Source organism: Neovison vison, chromosome 1, assembly GCF_020171115.1.
Source record: "Neovison vison isolate M4711 chromosome 1, ASM_NN_V1, whole genome shotgun sequence".
Lineage (NCBI taxonomy): Eukaryota > Metazoa > Chordata > Mammalia > Carnivora > Mustelidae > Neogale > Neogale vison.
The window spans coordinates 7,970,200-7,993,136 of record NC_058091.1 but is presented as its reverse complement, the minus strand read 5'-3'; the positions used below and the strand labels follow the sequence as shown (position 1 = coordinate 7,993,136).

The window sequence follows — 22,937 nt, the reverse complement described above, 5'->3', positions numbered from 1 at the left end:
ATGTACAGTATATCTAGTCTGAAAATGAGGTTTTAGTGGCAGTATATGGTTGGAATTTCTGATTTACAGAGTTGGGACAGTATAAAAAATGGTAGCATAAAAAATGGTATCAGAAGATTGTCTTCTTTTGAGGAATCTCAAATAATATGAAGTCCAGTAGCTTTTAAAAATTCAGTTTTTCACTCTAAGTTCTTCGGCTGATTTTTAAAAAGTTGAGGTATAATTGATATGGAAGGTCAATTAACTTCAGGTGTACAACATAATGGTTGGATATTTGTATATTCTGTGAAATGCTCCCCACTTTAAACCTGGTTACCATTTGTTACCACATTGTTAGAAAAATTATTTTCCTTCTTTCCTTGTGAAGACCTTTAGGATTTATTAGCAACTTCCAAACATGCAGTACAGTATTACTAATTATAGTTACCATGCTGGGCATCTCCTTGACTTATTTCTCTTTAGTTAAATGTTTAATAGTTTGGGATTTATAATAAGTATGAGTAAGCAAAGTGAATATCAAAGAAGTGTAAAAAATATAAGAGGAAGAATCATGACAGTGCTGTTGGAAATAAAACCTAGGAATAAATTTAAATTAGCTTGTGTTCTTATTTGAATATTAGGAAGTAGAAGTGTTTTCAGTGAGCATAATAAAGTTAATGAGAGTTTTTCTATTGTATAACGTATCTTTTGCAGTAGAGTTAGTAAAATTTGTAACAACTAATTTGAGATACAAATTCTGTGGCATGAAATTAAACAGTATAGGAACATATATTTTTTAAGATTTTATTTATTTATTTGACAGAGATCACAGGTAGGCAGAGAAGCAGGAGGTTGGGCGGGGGGGAGCAGGCTCCCCGCCAAGCAGAGAGCCTGATGTGGGGCTTGATCCCAGGACCCTGGGACCATGACTTGAGCTGAAGGCAGAGGCTTTAACCCACTGAGCCACCCAGGCGCCCCTAGGAATATTTTTATATAGGTTAAATATCATATAAGTGTTGCACAGTAGTGAATTATGATGATAGATTCTATCTACGTTACTATAACAACATGATACTGTTAAAGGAAAGGCTTAGCAACTGGAACTATACTTAATATCCTTTCAGCAAGATGCCTGGGATACTGCCTGAGGTCATTGTCTGACTTTAGCACAGTGATGTCACTTATGTAAGATTTGTCTTTCTCATGGGGCAGTTACAAGAATGCATTGAAAAGTTACATTTTAGTCCTTTATAGGGCCATCAAAAGGAATGGTTAACTTTTTTACAAAGGAATTTTTTTTAATAACTTAAGAAAACAGTGGTAATGTGTTAGTAAAGGAGAAGGTGGGTGTGGAGTATACAGGAACCCTGTAATATTTTTGTAACTTTTCTGTAAGTCTAAAACTATTATTAAATAATCTAATGATTTGGTTCAAACTGAGTTCCCTAATAAATTGGTTTGGAAAAGCCAGTATTTCTTGTTCCTGCCGTAACTGAAAGAACATCAGTTGAACCTCTTCTCTCTGCCCCTTTTTTCTAGGATTCAAGATGACCAACGAGGAACCTCTTCCCAAAAAGGTGTGTTTTTTTCCTGCAGTTTCTAAGTTCTTGGGGGGCGGGGGGAGACAGTTAATAGAGATGAAAGGACTGTCTTTACTTGTTATCTTTTACTCTCTTGCCTTATAACACTACTAACATTGTGGGTGTATAATGTGTTAGACATCGTATCTTGTATATAATGTATTTTTAGAATATTTTCAGTTTTTGAAAAACTTGTATAATTATATCTCTGTGGTCTGCTCTTAATCTTTGCCATGTGAATATTTCCACCTGCATAACTATAAACGTGAAAAAAGATTTCTTCACAACTTATGTTACTTACTCTTTTTTTTGTACTTTTAAAATCTCTTTGGTTGTAAGGTAAAACCACCTCTTTATATATCAGCAAAGGGTTATGTAGCTAGTTCTTCGATTCTATCTTATCCTCTGAAGTTTTTGTTTTCTAGTCTCATTTTCTCCTTGTTCTAGTTCCCTAACTTAACTATTTCCCTAACTTAATTTACTGTAGTCACTGTTACATATGCACAGAGTTGCAAAATAATATAGTTTCTGAAAGTAATTTATACTTCAAATGGAGGGTATGAGCTTATTAACCAGTGAGTATTTAAATGAATAGTTTAGATGATAAGTATTATGGAAATTTGTCTTAAGTTTTGGAGTCCAATTATTCATGAAGTAGAGTTTTACTGTGTTTTAATAATCAGAATTAACTGTGTGCTTTCTGTTAGACTTTTAATATATTTTGGTACCTATGAAACGTTAATTTCATACTAAAGCAGGAGAGGTGCCTCGCCTTTACAATCTTCATTTGGTATAGAGAAACACTTAATATTTCTCAATTTACAGAACAGTTTCAGCTAGAATATTGTACCTTTTTTTTTTTAACTTTTTTATTTTGAAGTAATTGTTGATAAACCAGCAGTTGCAAAGAAATGTACAGGGGGGTTTTGTGGCACTCCTCATCCAGGCTCCTTCAATGTTAATCTTGCATAACTGTCAGACATCTTATATAACAATATCAAAACCAGGAGCTTGACAGTGATACAATCCACAGAGCTTATATGTGTAGTGTGTGTGTTTGTGTATGTTAGCTCAATGTAGTTTTATCATGTGTAACTTAATATAACCATCACCACAACCAAAATAGGTAACGGAAGCATTACCACAAGCTTCCATTTTGCCATTCCTCTGTAACTCCATCCATCTCAGACCTTTGGCAACCACTAATAAGTCTCCATTTCACTAATTAGCTATTTCACAAATGTACAAATGAAGTCATACATTATATGTAACTTTCTGAAAAAAATTTTTTTTTTCTACCCAGTACAATTTCCTGGAGGTTTATCCAAGTTGGTCCATAGGCTGTTTCTTTTTAACGGTGAATATAGTATTCCAAGGATATGATTATATAATAGTTTATTCACCAGTTGAAGGACGTTTGGGAGCTACTACAAATAAAGCTGTAAACATTTGTGTACAAATTTCTCAGTGAAAATAAATATTTTTATTTCTTTGAGATGTATCTTTAGGAATGCAACTGCTGGGTTGGTTGTATGGCACATCCGTTTTTAGTTTCCGAAGGAATTACCAAAATATTCTCCAGAGCAACTGTACCCTTTTATATTCTCACCAGCAGTGTGTGAAAGTTTGGTTTCTCTACATCTTCCCCCAGCATTTGGTGTTAACACTTTTTTTTTTCTTTTTAAGCCATTCTAATAATGTGTATCAGTAGCTCATTGAACTTGTAATTTGCATTTCCCTAAGAATGGTGCCTGTATTAAAGATAAGTAATGTGCCTTTTAAAAACAATAAGAATTTTTAAAAAACAGTAATATGTATTGAGCCATTTAACCTGGGGCTTTCAAGAGGTTTCGTATGATTCAGCACAGTGGTCCTTTGGGAGGGACTTGGTGTGTCTTCAGTAGTTAAGGATATTCCCAATACCAGAAATGAGCAATTAGGGGACAAAAAGGTTAGTTAAGATCCTGTCTATAAAAATATGAAGAACATAAGAGCCAGTGGTATTTAATATTTTAAAGTTTTAGGAAGAGCAGTCAGTTCATATTTTAATTCTCTTATATATATAGGTTCGGCTGAGTGAAACAGACTTCAAAGTTATGGCACGAGATGAGTTAATTCTAAGGTAAAATGTTCTTTTTATCAAAAATATAAAATACTTTCTATAAAACATTGTGGTTCTATGCTATAATTATTTTTAAGTTATAGTGTTTTGTTTTTAACATTAATACATTCTCAAATCATTTAATGTACTTCTTGACCATATTTTCTATGGTCTGTTTCTTTATTATGTAAACATTGAGGAAAGAACTAAAAAACATCAAACACTTTAAAGTATCAGTTTGGGTAACTTCTAGGTGGCTAGGAAAACCTGAGTTTTTCTTGGAGAGGGAAGATACTCAGAATTTTAACTTTACGCATTGGTACTTCATGTGTAGAACTAGCTGTGGGGAAAGACCCTACTCTCAGAAAGCTTTCAGTTGATCAAAATGTAGACTCATTTGGATGTCATTATTTTTTCCTTTTCTATTTCATGTGTGAAAAAGTTGTAGTCCTAAAGGGTGCCATGTTTATCTATGGAAGAAATACATTATTTATTGATAGCAAAGTTACTCTTTCTTTTTTTTTTTTTTTTTAAAGATTTTATTTATTTATTTGACAGACAGAAATCACAAGTAGGCAGAGAAGCAGGCAGATAGAGAGGAAGGGAAGCAGGCCCCTGCTGAGCAGAGAGCCCGATGTCGGACTCGATCCCAGGACCCTGAGATCATGACCTGAGCCGAAGGCAGCGGCTTAACCCACTGAGCCACCCAGGCACCCAAAGTTACTCTTTCTTATAACTGTGACCTTGGTCAGTTCATATAACTTTGTATCATTTTCTCCTCTGTAAGTTAGGGAGTTGAGTTAAATTACATTCAAAGGTTACTCCAAGCTCGGAATTTCTGTGGTTATCTTTACAAATGTCTTGAAAAGCCGAGAGTCAGGAACAGCATTAAGGTTATTTATTTCTTTAGCATAAAACGGGATCAGTTCATGTTTTGTATTATCTAACTTAAATTTGTTCTTTTTACATTTTATTACTTTGGGTGATAAATTTTTTAGATGGTAATTTTTAGATGACAACGTCTTTTTGATTTATTTATTTTGAGAGAGAGTGAGCGAGCGAGCACGAGCTGGAGAGGGGCAGAAGCAGCAGCAGACTCCCTGCTGAGCGGGGAGCCAGAATCTGGGCTCAGTCCCAGGACTGTGGGATCATGACCTGAGCTGAAGGCAGGTGCTTAACCGACTGAGCCACCCCGGCCCTCCCAAAGAGGTGTTTTATAAAACAGGCAGATGCAGATGGCATGTTCCATTGTTAACTGGAGTCTGATAATTTCCCACCTTCCTTAGCTGTTCATATTGTGGACAAGCTCTTTATCTTCTTCATGCAAAGAACTGTTTTTTCATTGCATGCTTTTATTTCCCATACATGAAATTTAAATTCTTAGTATTCTAAAACACTTGTCCTCCTCCTGAGGTGTAAACCCATGCTTGAGCTATACTGCCACTCACATGTTGATACTCTCTTGTATCTCTGGTTAGTGTGCCCAGTCTTTTTCTTGACATACTTGTAGGGAAAGAAATCAGTAATATAATAAATAAAATTCATAGGAATAATTTTTTATATTAAGTTACTTTTAAGGTTTTTAAGTTCTGCAGTTTATATTCTTGAGGTCAGTTAACTTCTTTTAGGGGATTCTCATGTATGACTTTAAAGTGTGTTTTTTTCCCCCTCATTAATTCTCTTGGTGATTTTAAATGAAGTGCTACTTATTTAACTGTTCTGTGTTTCCTGTCGTCCTGATAAGGATGTTCTTGGTTGAGGGATGCCTGGGTGACTCAGTTGGTTAAGCGTCTGCCCTCGGCTCAGGTCGTGATCCTAGGGTTCTGGGATCAAGTCCTATACGGGGCTCCTTGCTCAGTGGGAGCCTACTTCTCCCTCCACCTGCTGCTCGCCCTGCTAATGCTTTCTCCCTTGTTCTCTCTCCGACAAAATCTTTAAAAAACAAAACAAAACTGGTTGAACTTTCATGTTTTTCTGTTCCTCTAAACACATAGTTCTTCCTTTTTTAGGATTGATTTATTTTAGAAAGTATGCAAGCGAGAGCAAGCACGAGTGGGGGAAGAGGCAAGGAAGAGAGAGAGAGAATCTCAGGTAGACTCCATTGAGTGGAGCCTTACACAGGATTTAGTCCCACCGCCCATGAGATCATGACCTGAGCCAAACCAAGAGTCAGACGCTTAGCCGACTGAGCCATCCATTCGTTCCTAAAATAGATCTTATTTAGCCTCCACAAAAGACCTTTATTCATCCCAAACACTGAGTGAAATTCCTGTTTTGTGTCCTAAGGACCATAAAAGTAAACATTCCAGTGTTGCCTGGGTGGCTGTCGTTAAGCATCTGCCTTCAGCTCAAGTCATGATCCCAGGGTTCTGGGATCAAGTCCCACATCGGGCTCTCTGCTCAGCGGGGTACTGCTTCTCCCTCTACCCTTAACCCTTGTTCATGCTCGCGTGTGCGCACTTTCTCTTTCTCAGGTAAAAAAATAAAATCTTAAAAAATAAGCATGCCTTTGACTGAACAGTCTTTATGTAAAAGGTGGATTAGTTTGGTATTATGGGAATTTTTTTATTATGGTATAGTATTAATATATCTCATAGCAAAGCTATCAGAGTTATTGAAATTTTATAGAAAGATTTTCTAAAATCAAAGGTACATTGACCCTTGAACAACACAGGTTTGAACTGTGGGTCCATTTAATGTGCAAATTTTGTACAGTATAGTACTTTAAGTGTATTTTCTTGTTTTTTTTTAATGTTTCCTTTCTCTAGCTTTATTGTAAGAATGTAGTGTATAATGTATATACAAAAGTGTGTGTAATTTAAGTATTTATATTATCAGTAAGGTTTCCTTCTGGTCAGTAGTAGGCTATTAGTTGTTAAATTTTCGGGGAGTCAGAAGTTATGCACAGATTTTTTACTGTAGGGTTTGTCACCTCTAAACCCCCACCCTACACTGTTCACGGATCAACTGTAAATTTTACTAGCTGTAACAGAAGAGCAGCTGAAAAGCATAGGTTTTCAGGAAGCAGGATAGCAGACATTCAGGGCATGTTACTTTTTGTAAGTTGCTTAAACATTAAGACTGGAGACCTTGTTTTCAACAGTAATCACCAGGCTTTAGCATAGCCTGTATTTTGAGGGTAGAGGAATATAACAAGGAAGAAAGATTCCTTCATATTCAGATACTATATGTCGTTTACGCAGATTGTTTCTGCCAAGTAGGTGTGGTTTAAAGAATTGTCCTGGAAAATAGTATATTCTCCCTTTTTTACAGACAAAAATAAATACTGCTTTGAACCACTGCTTTGGTTTTATGGTATTTTCATGAAAGAGCTAAGATAAAGAACCTTTTAGTCCTTTACAATTAAGCACGTTTCTTAAGTGCCATTTGTTTGAGGTAGACAGTATATTTGAAAGTAGTAAGTTTTTTACTTCGCTTTTGTAATCAAGGCATCGTGCTGAGACTCAGTGATACAAAGTCCTATAAGTTGGGTAAAGTGACCCAAAGGAGCATACTTGGTATATTCTCAGCAGAGAATACTTTTTTCTGTATTTTCTTTTACCTCATTCCTGTAAGTTGAGAAGAAATAAAGAAATGGCTAATTTTATTATTAGTTAAAAATCATAGTGAAACTCTTGTCATTACTTAAATTTATAAGTTTAGGTGTTGTGATTTTTCTGGGAGTATTAATGTGGTAACTAATGTACGAATTTATTTTTGTATTAGATGGAAACAATATGAAGCGTATGTCCAAGCTTTGGAGGGCAAGTACACAGATCTTAATTGTAAGTTTGAGTTTCACCTCTCTAAAGATTATGTGAATATCTCCTTTTAGATTTTTGTTACAGACACAGGGTAATTGGTTTTACTAAGCAGTTGTAATGTCTGCACCCAGTGTGGGTCTTAAACTCATGATTCTGAGATCAAGAGTCAAGCTTGGGGAGCCTGGGTGACTGAGTCGGTGACTGAGTCGTTAAGCTTCTGTCTTCGGCTCAGGTCATGATCCCAGGGTCCTAGGATGGAGCCCCACATTCGGCTCCCTGCTCAGTGGCGGGAAGTCTGCTTCTCCCTCTCCCACTCCCCCTGCTTGTGTTCCCTCTCCAGCTGTGTCTTTCTCTCTGTCAAATAAGTAAAATCTTATTTAAAAAAAGTCTCACGCTCATCCAACTAAGTCAACTAGGTTCCCCTAAGCAATTGTAATTTTCATTGAAGCATTTTGTTAAAGAACTTTCCCAAACACTCACTTTATTGCTGCTATGAAATAGGTGAATGAACCATGATCCCTTTTCTTGAGGAATTTCTACCCAGTCATTTGGGGAAGACTGATATGTCATAATTGTATAATAGCATAATTGTTTTAGTAGAATTACATACAGATGTCTGAGAGTAGAGATGGGGAAATGTACAACTACTTGAAACTTTCCTTGATGTGTCCGTAAGTCTTTGCACAGAAGAATTGGAAGTGAAGCAAGAAGAAAGGAGATACGTAGAAGCAACACAGAATAAATTCTGAGAGTTTAATGTGTAACAGTAGGGTATAGGCACATATATACAGATTTTTCAAAACCTGCTGAAAAATAATACCAACAAAGTTTAATAATTTCAAACCATTTTAGTTTCTGTCACTTTTCACTGAGTTAGCAGTAAAATACTATTTGTGAGTATACAAAGCAGTATTGTTCAGAAAGCTTAATACCCTGAAATTTCAATTACTATATGACTATATTATAATCTATAGGTATTAATATTGTGAAAGTTTTTTTGTTTTTTTTTTTTTAAGATTTATTTAACAGAATCAGGGATGGAGAGAGTAAGCACAAGCAGGGGGAGTGGCAGAGAGGAAGAAGCAGGCTTCTCTGCTGAGAAGGAAGCCTGACACAGGGCCTGATCATGACCTGAGCTGATGGTAGTCACTTAACCAACTGAACCACTTAGGTGCCCCGGAAACCTTTTTTTTTTTTTTTTTTTTTTTTAAGATTTTATTTTAAGGGTGCCTGGGTGGCTCAGTAGGTTAAGCCTCTGCCTTCAGCTCAGGTCATGATCTCAGGCTCCTGGGATTGAGCCCCACATCAGGTTTTCTGCTTAGCAGGGAGTCTGCTTCCCCCTCTCTCTGCCTACTTCTGATCTCTCTGTCAAATAAATAAATAAAATCTTAAATAAAACAAACAAAAAAGATTTTATTGTAGAGAGAGAGTGCCTGTACATGTGCTTGAGCAAAGGAGGGAGAGAGGGAGAAGGAGAGAATCTCAAGCAGACTCCTCCTAGAGCCCTGATTCCCATGTGGGGCTCAGTCTCATGACCCTGATATCATGACCTGAGCCAGATGCTGAACTGACTCAGCCACCCAGGTGTCCCAGTATGGTGAATGCTTTAAGTGATAATTGTTTATGCAGTTATTGGCATGTTTTCATCAGATAGGTTACGAACAATGTAGTCAGGACTTTGTGGACACACTATGGTATAGACAGATGCAGATAATGAAGTTCCCGTGTTCTGTTGGAGGTAGATTGTACAATAACATAATTCTATGTGGCTTTAAGCCTCTTAACACCACTATCTCCTAAAAACACTAATGATGAAGAATAAATTTCTTTGTTATAGAAGTACGATAGAAACAAAAGACTTGATGAATTTTTTTGCCCTTGTTTTTATTATTCTTGATAAAGGCAGTCAGAACTTTATTTTGAGTACGTCATTTTGATCCTGAAATTATATTTCATAATCTGAAATTTTTTTTTCTTTATTCATCAGCTAATGATGTCACTGGGTTAAGGGAATCTGAAGAAAAATTAAAGCAACAGCAACAAGAGTCTGCTCGCAGGGAAAACATCCTTGTAATGCGACTAGCAACCAAGGAGCAAGAGATGCAAGAGTGTACTGTAAGTATTTTGGATGTTTCAAGTCTTTTTGAGGAATTGAATACTAGTCTGCATAATTACATGTATTGGTATTTGGCTAATTTTACAAACTTAATGTTATAAGTGAATATCTCTTAAACTATAATTATGCTAAAATTTTGGTAGATCACCCCTTATTGGATTTAAAAATTACTTTTTTTTGGCCAGGAAGTTACAAATTTTAAGTTATTCTCTGAAATTTCCATGATAGGAGAGTTAGTATATCGATTCAGATACTTTTCTTGATGACTGAGGGTATAAGAAGCACTTGCTCCTTGCTAAGCGGACTGTCTTCTTTTCTGTCTTGACCTCTCTATGTAAAAGATTTTTTTGTTAGTATCAGTAACTTCTTCCGTATCTGCTTTTAATGTTACAACTTTCCTTTGTAGTATTTGCCATGTCTACATGGATCTGAAGTCCAGTGACATATTTGGTCATTCAGCTCAGGTTGAGTCTAGGTTCAGTTATATGCTATCTTCAGCAGTCTTATCTGTTCTTTTTTATTAGTGTTTGCATATACGTTATGTAAAGTAGAGGTAATTTTATCTATTCTAATTTTGAAAATCTGAGGTTTTAAAAAAAATTCTTTTTTTTTTTTAATGATTTTTTAATAGATTATTTATTTATTTATTTGACAGAGAGAGACCACAAGTAGGCAGAGAGGCAGGCAGAGAGAGAGAAGGGGGAAGCAGGCTCCCCGCTGAGCAGAGAGCCCGACGTGGGGCTCGATCCCAGGACCCTGAGATCATGACCTGAGCCAAAGGCAGAGGCTTAAACCGCTGAGCCACCCAGGCGCCCCCCAAAAATTTATTTCTTTAAAGTTATCTCTATACCCAATGTGGGGCTCAAACTCACAAGCCCAAAATTGAATTGCATGCTTGCTTTTTTTTTTTTTTCTTTAAGATTTTATGTATTTATATGCGAGAGAGATCATAAGCAGGGGGGCAGGGTGGAGGGAGAACAGACTCTGCTGAGCAGGGAGCCTGATGCCGGGCTCAATCCCAGGACCCTGGGATCATGACCTGAGCCAAAGGCAGACGCTTGACTGACTGAGCCACCCAAGGGACTGAATTGCATGCTCTCCGTTGGTCTGATACATTGTTTATTAAATCTAATGCAGAAGGCAATATTCTGGTCATTGGAGACTGATAGTATATGGGACACAGTCTTTTTTTTTTTTTTTTTTTTTTAAGATTTTGTTTATTTTGACAGAGAGAAATCACAAGTAGGGAGAGAGGCAGGCAGAGAGAGAGAGAGAGAGAGAGAGGAAGAAGCAGGCTCCCCTCGGAGCAGAGAGCCCGACGCAGGGCTCGATCCCAGGACCCTGGGATCATGACCTAAGCCGAAGGCAGAGGCTTTAACCCACTGAGCCGCCCAGGCGCCCCCTATGGGACACAGTCTTCTTCCCAGTTCTTTTCTCACCAATATAGTGCTCTTTAGGGCTCAGTCACAGTCCTTTTATTTTTTATTTTTTATTTTTTTTTTTTTTTAAAGATTTTATTTATTTATTTGTCAGAGAGAGAGAGAGAGAGGGAGAGCAAGCACAGGCAGACAGAGTGGCAGGCAGAGGCAGAGGGAGAAGCAGGCTTCCTGTAGAGCAAGGAGCCCGATGTGGGACTCGATCCCAGGACGCTGGGATCATGACCTGAGCCGAAGGCAGCTGCTTAACCAACTGAGCCACCCAGGCGTCCCTATTTTTTATTTTTTTAAGATTTTATTTATTTGGGATGCCTGGGTGGCTCAGTTAGTTAAGCAGCTGCCTTCGGCTCAGGTCATGATCCCAGCGTCCTGGGATCGAGTCCCACATCGGGCTCCTTGCTTGGCAGGGAGTCTGCTTCTCCCTCTGCCTCTGCCTGCCATTCTGTCTGCCATTCTGTCTGCCTGTGCTCGCTCTCTCTCTGACAAATAAATAAAATCGTTTAAAAAAAAAAAAGATTTTATTTATTTGACAGAGATCACAAAGTAGGCAGAGAGGCAGGCAGAAAGAGAGAGGGGGAAGCAGGCTCCCTGCTGAGCAGAGAGCCCGATGTGGGGCTCGATCCCAGCACTCTGAGATCATGATCTGAGCCGAAGGCAGAGGCCTAACCCACTAAGCTACCCAGGTGCCCGCATTCCTTTTATTTCTTAAAATTACTTCTCTCAGGGGCGCCTGGGTGGCTCAGAGAGTTAAGCCTCTGCCTTCGGCTCGGGTCATGATCCCAGGGTCCTGGGATCGAGCCCCACATCGGGCTCTCTGCTCAGCAGGGAGCCTGCTTCCCCCTCTCTCTTTCTGCCTGCCTCTCTGCCTACTTGTGATCTCTGTCTGTCAAATAAATAAATAAAATCTTTTTTTAAAAAATTACTTTTCTCAGTAATCACATACCTTTACTTTCTGCAGTTTCGACTCTTGACCATCCCAGCCTTTGGTTATTTTTTTAATCTGGACATACAGTTCCAGGAAGTCTTGCCCAGTAGTTTGAATATAGTTTTCTTTATTTGTAACACCCATTCTATCCCTTCAAAAAAAATTTTTTTTCCCTCTTAGATTTTCATATCTAATGGAGTGGGCACTATGTCTCTATAGAGTTTCACATTTCTTTAATTCTTTTCTTTTTCTGTTACTAAGGATCCTAGATTCTACCCAGTTTTAGGTGTCTGTTTGCATGGCATTCTGCTAGGTGCTTGTCACACGTAAAGGATGCTCTTAGCTTCAAAGGGCTTACTGCTGATAGAGTATGAGTGGATTGTGCCAACAGTTACATCTCATAGCACCAGTGTCTCTTGAATTCTTTCTTCTTGAGTCCTACTCTTGCTCTCCTAGTTCATATACTTTTTTTTTTTAATGATGGTTAGATACTACGTGGTACCCTTATGTCAAGACTGAGGGCCTATTGGATCCTTGTCAAGAGGGGTGCTCCTTTCAAACAACACATAGTTCTTAGACTTCTTAACACTTACCTAGACAGTGTATGCTGTTGATACACTCCTGTGATTCTCCAGCTATTTTATATATACTCTGGCAGTTTGATCATATCGTGCCTGATCAGAGCCTTTGGTGATGCTCTATCACCCTTTGTCTTCTCATCCCAGTTTTTTAAGGCTATTTGAACTAGAACCTAAGCATTTCTAGTCACATTTTTTACAGCTCTTCCCTGCACAGAAAAGCTGAACAACTCATTTTCAGTTACAGAGTAAGGTTTTGCAGAAAGGGCAGCAGGAGCAAAAACACAAGGAAAGGCCAAGATTAAAGGTGCAGATGAGGGCAGTTCACTTTGTAAGCCTAAATACTAACTATGTCAGTGTTGCAGAGTCGTGTTTTCTTTAGGGATCCCAGCCCGTGGTGTATATAACTCCATGACATGCTTTGTCCCTATTCAGTTATCTTAGAAGCTGGTCTTACATTGAATAAACAGTTGTGCTTTTTTAAGATGAGTTACTTACGAAAATCTTATTAAGCTAAATAAAAATTACTTCTGTTTGTTCAGTGAAATAGTAAATATATGCCCAATCCAGATATTTGTATTTTTTACTAAATTTATGGTAGAAATTAGCAGTTTATAAATTAACTTTAATCTTATTTAAGCCTTAGTGTGTAGCAGGATGTTGAACCACATCTACTCTGGGTGTGAAGAAAGTGATGCATTTAATGCTAATAAACTGTATTTCATATTTTAGAAATGTGTTTTTAGTGTGCTAGTAAGTAATACAACTGAAGTGGAAATTGGAGGTTTCATATGTAAGTAGTGGGGTTCTGGTGTGGTGGAAAAAGCCCTAGGTTGGGAGTCAGGAGACTTGAGAACTGTTTTTCTAGTCTAAGTTCTGGCACTGAATTAACTGTATCCTTGGACAGTTAGCTTATGTAATTTCAAAAATAAGCAGTTTGGACTTGATCAGGCACCTTCCACCTATACCATTCTGTGATTCAGCTCCACTCAGAAGGAAAAATTGAATACATACTTTTATTTTGACTTAACAGTGCTGTTTATAATGCTGTAATGCCAACTTACATAAATATAAGCATTATGTATTTTTAAATTTGGAAATACAGATATGTATTTTAAGTACAATGTGATACAACTAGGTGTATTTTTAGAAGACTTATACATAGAATAATTGCCATAGATACGAACTGGAAAGAGTAAACCACTGTATTTTTTTCTGTCTTTAAGACTGACTTTGAGAGAGTGCGAGTGCACAGTAGGGCAGAGCAGAGGACGGGGGAGAGAGAAACTTCAGTGGGGCTTGACCTCATCACCCTGAGATCACAACCCTAAGCTGAAACTAAGAGTTAGATGCTTAATCGACTGCTCCACCCAGGCGCCCCTCCCTGTATAATATATTATCCCTGTATAATATTTTATATGTGTGACTTTTTTCTAGTGGGTATCAACATTTTTAGTAAATATAACAGTGAATTTTGGGGAGGGGGTATCCTTTAGGTTGCAAAGTGGGATGTAGACTCTTTAAAGTTTCCATATATGGAAATGCAGTCATAGCCTTGATTCCTACATGGATAACCTTAAATAGTTGTTTGTAATTCGTACTTTTCCTAGCGGATGTTAAGCTCAAAGAGGGAAGGACTTAACAAGTTGGTAAATTCTGTGAACGAAAGGGATTTTATCCCACCTTCCTATGTATATATTTTTCTTTGATTTGGTAGTAATTGTGTTTTTTTGCTTTGTACAGACTCAAATCCAGTACCTCAAGCAAGTCCAGCAGCCTAGCGTTGCCCAACTGAGATCAACAATGGTAGACCCAGCGATCAACTTGTTTTTCCTAAAAATGAAAGGTGAACTGGAACAGACTAAAGACAAACTGGAACAAGCCCAAAATGAACTGAGTGCCTGGAAGTTTACGCCTGATAGGTAAACAAATCATACTCCCCAGTCAAGACTTCCCTGACAGTCCCACTACGAGAAAGCTGTGGTGGGACAGCCAAGTACTCGTTTCCACACCAAGACTCAGACTTTTTGAGCCAAAAAAGCCACATTCTTATACTATCCAGCTTGTAATGGTTAATGTAAAACTTACCAGATGAACCTTGTGTTTCAGCTTTTTTCTCTTCCCCCTCCCCTTGCTTCAGAGGCCTGATGGCGTCGGACTATTCCGAAGAAGTGGCCACCTCCGAAAAATTCCCCTTCTAGAACATGTAGACACTTGAGAAATGTTTCTGTTTGAAGAAAATAGAGAGAGAAACAGAAGTCTTAAGTCTGTGGCACACTGTGTCTTCAGACAGTTTGGAGGAATGAAAACCTAGAGATTTAAAATCATGAATTGAACATGTAAAATTCCAGTAAAATGTAAAAATGGAATATGCATCGCTCTTAACCTTGAGCATAGTGACTTAGAGACACTGTATATCAGTTTTGCCAATAAGACTGTGGACTTCGTGATTGTTGTTGAACTTCTGGGTCAAAACTCAAATGAGGTGAATTTTGCCTTTAAAGAGTTTATTTGCTAAGAACCAATTTAATAGTCATGAGAGAATCAAATAATAGATTTCAATACAAGTAGTTCATATATTTAACCATTTAGTTTGGGGCTCTATATTACTTGATTGAGCCTTAAATCAATGTGGTTTTTAATCAATGGTTTGTTCTTTGAATGGTTGCTATTGCTGTAGATCATCTTACTGAGGACTGTACAAACAAAAAGGTGTGGTATCAAACTGCAGGTTGAAACTGTTTGAAGCATTATAAACATTCATTTCACTACTAGATTGTATAAGGATATTGGCTGTGAAGAGACTCACTGCATTATTTTTTTTCAGTAGTGAAATTAAATCCCCATTCCATTCAACAGGCACATGTTGAAAGAGCATTGTCGTTGGTATTAATGGGGGAATGTGTTTCCTTCATTGTATTTGGGGCTTTTGTATTACACTCTTGATATTAAATTAAATGTGCCTTGAAATAGTTGGTTTTTTTTTTTTTTTTTTTTTTAAGTTCAAGGAATACTATGATGATTTTGTTGTACTTTTAACGTTTTAATTTTGGGGGGCTGTGCAGAGCAGACTGATTTTGGGAAAAATTGTTGCTGTGCTCATCAAAGTGAAGGAAAAGGCTCCGTGTCTCATTTTTAAAGACCTACGTTTTTCCAGCTGGTATCGTAAAAGACAAGGAGACTTGACAGACACTTCTTAACTTTTTGACACCTTGTCCCAGGATATTGCAGTAGAAATTAATGTGGGACAGCTTCACAGGGTGCCTGCCAGAAGATTGGGGGAACTCATGCACTGGAACTGTGGGCTGGGCTAAGTGAGATATTTTGTGATTTGAAAAAAAGGTATAGTGATCATTTATAGCAAATTCATTTAATCATTTAGATAAATGAGGCATTATTTTCTTCATGCTTCCATCCAATCCTGGAGGTGAATTTTTTTCGCCAGATCATTCTATAAGTCACCAGTGCGAATTTTCACTTGGTGATAATGGAGTCTAAGATGTGTGGAAGATATATGTTCCAGATTGTCCCAACGTTTAAGTGCAGTTTTAACAAGGGTGACTTAAGTTCTCTCTTAACCATTCAAATCAATTGTAAGTATCTTGTATGTTTGTGCTCTAGGGAACTGATTGTGGGGCAGAGGGTGGGTTGAAGAAGTGGTTTGTGTGACTTTACAGCAAGAAAATCCGCTTCTCAAATTCTCACTATTTGTGGGGTTGGAGGGTAAGTAACCAAATCTGTTTAAAATTAGCTTATATTGCCACATTAAGGCATTTGTTTATATTTTATGCCATTTAAGATTATAGTAGAAATGGCCTACGTATTTTTAGCAGGTCAAGAAATAATTCATAAAATGTATTATTAACATGTACTCAGATTTGTTAGCCAGCATCTTTCTTTGCCACGTAGGTAAGAGTCACTGTGAGGTCTGTGGGTTTTCCTCTTCTTACTGTTAAAATGTTTTTTAATAAGATTATACATGGTCATGTATAAAATTGGAACAGCATGAAGGAAGATGGAGACAAAAAGTGAGAGTCACTCCTGGATGTGACCTTTCCTTCCCCAGTCTGTTCTCTAAGAGCAGTAACCACTGTTAAATTTCTTGGGTATCATCAAGATAATTTCTATGCATATACAGTCATTTTATATATATTGATTTTAAATGTGAACATACGTAACATAGATGATTGAAGTTTGGCGTCCTCCACCCCCCATCACCACCATACATTTTATCCCTTGCACAGTTTTTTTAAGTACATTTAGATTACTTCATTTTTAATGGTTATATAATATTTTCTTTGTATTAATAAATCACAATATATTTTAATCACCTGTAAATGGATTTTTGTTCTGTAAAGAATAGGCTATAAACGGTATGATAAATACATCGTTAACTTGAAACAGAATAGTGCTCAATCAGTACTGTGTTTGGAACAATTGAAAAAGAGTGGGTTGTGGGCCCTCCCCACACACTTTACTATTCTGTTTTAATTTTGAAAGAGAAAGATTGAGTTCTCTTCTCTGCTTTAGTTAAGATATTCCATACATGTAACAGTGCATATAGTTTAAGAGTATTTAAGAGCGATCTATTTAAGTTGTTTTGACAGTTCTGTTTTGCATTATAATCATTTAGGTAATTCTGTGTATACCTCTCAGATATCCTAGCCCCCTTCCTTGTGATCGGAAAGCAATGTATAGCGTCTGTTCTTTTTTATAAATCTTTCTCTCAAAGTGTTTCCTTTCATATTTTCTTTGGAATTATTTGATTTTAGGAATGGGTTGGGAGGGTTGTAATTAAAATTAATTCCAAAGACAGTTACTTGTAATTGAACTCTTCTCATTTTGGGGGATGTGATGAACACAACATAAATCTTACTACATGACATGGTAAAATAACAAATTGTGTAAAGAACAGTTTTCTTAAGACTTGTTTGAATAATCACTAATTTTAGAAGTGATAGGATTGTCTTAGAACAGGCATTTGTGAAAAGGTTTAACTAGGAATGAAACATTCTGCATTCAGTTTATGACATACTTTATATGAGATTAAGCCAGATCACCAATTAATGTATTGGTTTTATAGTATTTTTTCTAATCTCTGTTAAATTCATATAGAAGGATTTTCAGGTTAGTTGGAAAACACTAATGCTAAATAGATTTTGTAAGGAAACAAAATATGGGATCACGGACAGTAAGGTGGGAGTGCCACTGCCTGGCAGTGGTACCTATCTCTAGCTCCTCGTGGGATTTCTGAACTCGTGTTCATTGAGGCCAAAGTGAGAGGATGCTAACGGGAAATGGTGGGGAGGGCAGGTGTCTGGAGCTACAGTTGCAATGAACAAGAACACCCGCAAATAAAGTTGCCATATAGAGAATCAAACCCTTAGCAAGTGCTTTCACCTGAGGCTGCTTTGAGCAGCAGTAACCAGGTTTTACTGTACAACAAATAAATTTAAATTACAAACTTCTGCTTGAATTACATCAAGGTAGAATATGTACTGTGGGTTACTATGGGTTTAAAAATATGTACTATTTTATAACACTAAGTGAAAGAATGAGAATTAGTTACAAAACGCTCTCATTTTAATTTTGAAGGCCTTGCATCTGAAGTAATAACATCATCAAGTGAAAGCCCTAGTAAGTGAAGGAAAGAACAAAGTGTCAACAAAAATTTTTTTTAACCAGTTAGGGTAGGTCTTTCCGAACTTCATGCCATCACGAGAATATCAGACTGTCCCCGACGGAGCATGTGACTCTTGATCTCAGGGTCGTGCATTCAAGCACCACGCTGGGTGTAGAGCCTACTTTAAAAAAAAAAATTTTTTTTTTTTTTTTTTTAAAGTATCAGGGTGTCCCTACTCAAGTATCAGGTCAGATCACAATTATGTAATCAGATCCCTTTAAAAGTTATCATTTCTCTTGTTAAGGCTAAAGAAAAGACCCAAGCTTCATTAAGGACTGTTATCAAGGCTTTTGATTGCATTTTTGCATTGCTGTGTATGTGTAGGTTCTGTAAAAGGTTGCACTAATAATTGGTAACTAATTTGTGGAAATTAGTGCTCCTAGTTTGGCAGATACTTAACATATTTGCATTATTTGTGACAAATAACCCTAGTCTTATTTTTCTGTTCTAAAGATAGTCCTTTATAACATGAATAAAATCTTAACCACATATCAATATTAAATTTTTAAAAACTCGTGTTACAGTTTAAGACAGCTCAAAAGTATATAAAAAATGAGGGATTAGTGGATGGAAATATTCTTAAGACTCTTTTTAAAAAGTTTCTTTAAGGGTGTCTGGCTGGCTCAGTAAGAGCATGTGAGTCTTGACCTCCGGGTCATGAGTTCAAGCCCCATGTTGGGTGTAGAGATTTCTTTACAAATCTATTAAAAGTCTCTAAATATAAACAATTATTGAATATGCCTCACTTACTGCAATAAACATTCTTATGACAACTGCCTGTGAAGAGTCCCCCTCATCAAATGCTACTTTAGCAACAGTAAATATTTTCTGCGTTACTGCTTTTACCTTTTCAAGAACTTTTCTGTTCTATGAAGTTAAGTACTTTAGTGTTTTATTAATATTGGTTTATCTGAGGTTTGCATTAGTTAATTAGCTTGTTTCCATTTCAGATGATAATTTGGGATGAAACTAGATCTCAGAATCCATTATTAGTGTAGTAGAAGGTGTGGCCATTTGGGTACTTTTTGTTTAGGGTTTATTTTTGCTGCTGTATTGGCAAAATACTGAAATGCAGAAGATGGACGTGTTCCAGAAAAGAAGATGGTAATTATAGGGAGGCATCTACTGTGACAGTTACATTCTGTACGTGTTACATCTATTGCTGTGATAATTGTAAGCAAACAAGGTTGTAGACACTTGTCTTCATTTTGTGATGGTTGGCTCTTTCCTTTGCAGCCAAACAGGCAAAAAGTTAATGGCGAAGTGTCGAATGCTTATCCAGGAGAATCAAGAGCTTGGAAGGCAGCTGTCCCAGGGACGTATTGCACAACTTGAAGCAGAGTTGGCTTTACAGAAGAAATATAGTGAGGAGCTTAAAAGCAGTCAGGATGGTAAGGGGATTTTTGGAAAGTTTGGTTAACTTTGCACTGGCTTTAAAAAAACTTGCCAGGCATGACTATTACAGATGAGGTTCTGTATGTACTAATCTGTGCCAGTGGGTCTGAAAAATTACAAATGAAACATTTCTAGTTGAGTCAGCAAAGCCATTTAATTTTAGTGGTTTTCTCCCACGCACACTCTTGTTTATTGTACAGATTTTGTAAGTTTTTGGTTTTGGGGTGATTGGAATTTGGTGAAAGACAGACTGTTTATTACTAAGGTATTACATATACAAATTTATATTCAATATTTAAAAGGGGATTATCTTCATTTAACCAGTTTCTAAGTGTAAATCTTTATTAGGCTATGCAGTGGTCTAAAAATACAGAATTAATTGTACCTGTTACGGTCCTGTTTAGTAAATAGGATGTAATGTTTAAATTTGCTAAAGGTAAACTGAACTGAACTGTCAGTCCCTTTTGCCCTCCCCATCTTTTTTGGGGGGGCAAGTATAGCTGCATCCCTTCTGTTTCTCTTCTTTTTGAGGAAGATGAATAGTAACTAAAATATCCGAACTCTGGAAATTAAATTGAAAGTAAAGGGGTGCCTGGGTGGCTCAGTCAGTTAAGCATCTGCCTTTGGCTTAGGTCATGATCCCAGGATCCTGGGATTAAGCCCCATATTGGGCTCCCTGCTCATTGATGAGCCGACTTTTTTCTCTTGATCCTGCTGCTTCTGCTCGCTCTCTGTCAAATAAATTTTCAAAATAAATGGAAATGAATATATTTGACAATTGCAAAGATCAGTAATCAATATAATACCTTTTAAAGTACCTTTTCAAAGTGATATTAGCTCTTAGTATTTGTTAACATAGTGACTAGGAGATTTTGTATAGTAGCGAAGGACTTTACCCTCTGTCAAGTGTTTTTTTAAGGACTTAATGGACATGTCTTTTTTATCAATTTTCAAGAGTGATTTTCGTTTTCATTATAGCATAGGCCTCTTTTGAGTGTTAGATTAGAGGACCCACTGCTCTCTAGGCTAGACCTGCTGTGGAGCTGAGACAAACACTGGCTGGGGGGGGTAAGGAGGAAGGGGACCAGCATGTGGGCCCAGAGGTAAACATGTTGAGTGGATTTGGGGGGCTATAATCAGTTGTGCCTGGCTAGATGGTTTTACTCAGTTTTAACTTGGTTTCTTTTAAGATATTTGAAGCATGTCTCCCCTTCCCCCCCAAAAAAATCAGTCATTCTTCAATGACTATTTTTTAAATTCCAGGCCAAAAAAATTTAATAATGTTTTGTGCTTTTCAGAATTGCATTCATTCACTTAAACATTTATTGACTATCTGGCTTTGTGACAGACACTAATATTTTAAAATATGAATCTTTAAAAAGTACAATATGTTTAAGAGATATTAAAGTAGGTTTGACTCTCCTTTGCACAGAACTGAATGACTTCATCATTCAACTTGACGAAGAAGTAGAGGGTATGCAGAGCACAATTCTAGTTCTTCAGCAACAACTGAAAGAGACTCGCCAACAGTTGGCTCAGTACCAACAGCAGCAGTCTCAAGCTCCAGCCCCAGGTACCAGCAGGACTACATCTTCCGAGCCTGTAGGACAGGCAGAGGCCACAGGTAAAGACTGCAGTCGACTGGCCAACGGACCAAGTAATGGCAGTTCCTCCCGGCAGAGGACGTCTGGGTCTGGATTTCACAGGGAGGGGGACACAGCCGAAGATGACTTTCCTTCTTCTCCAGGGAATGGTAATAAGGCCTCCAACAGCTCAGAGGAGAGAACTGGCAGAGGAGGTAGTAGTTACGTAAATCAACTCAGTGCGGGGTATGAAAGTGTAGACTCTCCCACGGGCAGTGAAAACTCTCTCACACACCACTCAAATGACACAGACTCCAATCATGACCCTCAAGAGGAGAAAACAGTGAGTGGGAAAGGTAACCGAACTGCGGGTTCCCGCCACGTTCAGAATGGCTTGGACTCAAGTGTAAATGTACAGGGTTCAGTTTTGTAATATTTTTTCCAGCAAATTTTTATACAGTGTCATTTAATTTGGGAGAGGATGCTGTCCAGAAAATTAACGCATACTTTTTGTCACAATTTGCCTTTTTTTGTGGGTGTGGTTTTCTCCCCCCGCCCCCCTTTTTTTTCCCCTCCCCTTCTTTGCTTCAATACCTCTGCCACTTTGGAAATTGTAACAGTTAATTACCTTGAATGTTGCTAAAAGGACATTTTGTGTAGGGTCAAGTTATTTTTATATGAGTTAATGTGAAGTTGTAAATGGAAATCTTTCCTTAAAGTATAACACAATGATGTCTGTATGAATCTGTGTCTCTCCTAGAGCCTGTGCTGTGTAAGGGCGTTCTTACTCACGCTGTTCTTCTACTTCTGCACCATCCAGACTTGTTAGAGTAGTAGATGTGGGGTTATGACTGCCAAGTTTGCCCAGTACAGTAGTTTTATCACTAAAAGTTGGACTTGCTGATGGAGTCCTATAGTAGTTTCAGTGTTAGATACAGTTTTTCCACCATACATCTGTGCATTTTCTCTTTAGGTGACTGAATGTTTAAGAAATTTGTGTGCATAGTTACTCAGTTTTTATGAACTGTTGTATCCTGTTAATGCATATTGCTCTGTGACTCCAGTATATCTTATCTGTACTGACCAAACCTAAATAAAGATTTTTATTGTAACCACTTGCATTAGTTTTTTTATTTGCTTGTATGTATCGGTTTAGCAGTTGTCACTTCTCTTCATTGAACTGCAGAGTTTCTACTCATCCTTCAACATACCACAATGGTGAAGCTTAGGTTCACGTATCAGTTTTGATTGTGCACTTAATTTTTAAAGAAGGTATGCCTTATGGAGTGTGGCTGGCTCAGTGGAGGGTACAACTCTCAATTACAGGGTTGTGTGTTACAGCCCCACATTGGGTATAGTAATTACTTAAAAAAATAAAATCTTTTAAAAACAAGTATGCTTTGTTTTTTTAAAATGAACATGAAGTTTAGGACTATAAATGTCTTCTCTGACTTGTAAAAATAATTATAAAATACTCAAATATTTTAAATATAAAGAAAAGTATAAAGAAGAATAGTTATGTATTAGTTTTTAGTTGAAAAGTAGATTTTATTTTTGCGAAATGATTTCAGGTAACTAGGGTATCTGTGTAGTCAATGATTTTTTTTTTTTTTTAAGATTTCCTTTATTTGACAGAGCACACTCAGGGGGAGCATCAGGCAGAGGGAGGAGGAGAAGTAGGCTCCGTACTGGGCAGAGAGCCCGACAGTGCTTCATCCTAGGACCTGAGATCATGATTGGAGCCGAAGGCAGATGCTCAATCGCCTGAGCCACCCAGGGGCCCCAGTGATGTTCATT

General features: G+C 37.4%; 1 protein-coding gene across 3 annotated transcripts in view; it reads left to right on the top strand.

Annotated features, from left to right (window-relative positions):
• Positions 1-22,252, top strand: part of LOC122902844 (WT1 associated protein) — a 28,889-nt gene extending 6,637 nt beyond the window's left edge. For 2 of the 3 annotated variants that reach the window (XM_044242888.1, XM_044242879.1), the window contains exons 2-8: positions 1,519-1,556; positions 3,626-3,681; positions 7,387-7,445; positions 9,412-9,539; positions 14,223-14,401; positions 19,399-19,553; positions 20,990-22,252. In XM_044242888.1, coding sequence (XP_044098823.1) covers positions 1,527-1,556; positions 3,626-3,681; positions 7,387-7,445; positions 9,412-9,539; positions 14,223-14,401; positions 19,399-19,553; positions 20,990-21,573 — 1,191 coding nt within the window. In that variant the 5' untranslated portion in view covers positions 1,519-1,526 and the 3' untranslated portion in view covers positions 21,574-22,252. Of the gene's footprint in view, positions 1-1,518; positions 1,557-3,625; positions 3,682-7,386; positions 7,446-9,411; positions 9,540-14,222; positions 14,402-14,619; positions 15,452-19,398; positions 19,554-20,989 lie in introns of those variants that run through there. The other variant, XM_044242897.1, reaches the window with a different exon arrangement.
• Positions 22,253-22,937: the final 685 nt, after the last annotated feature.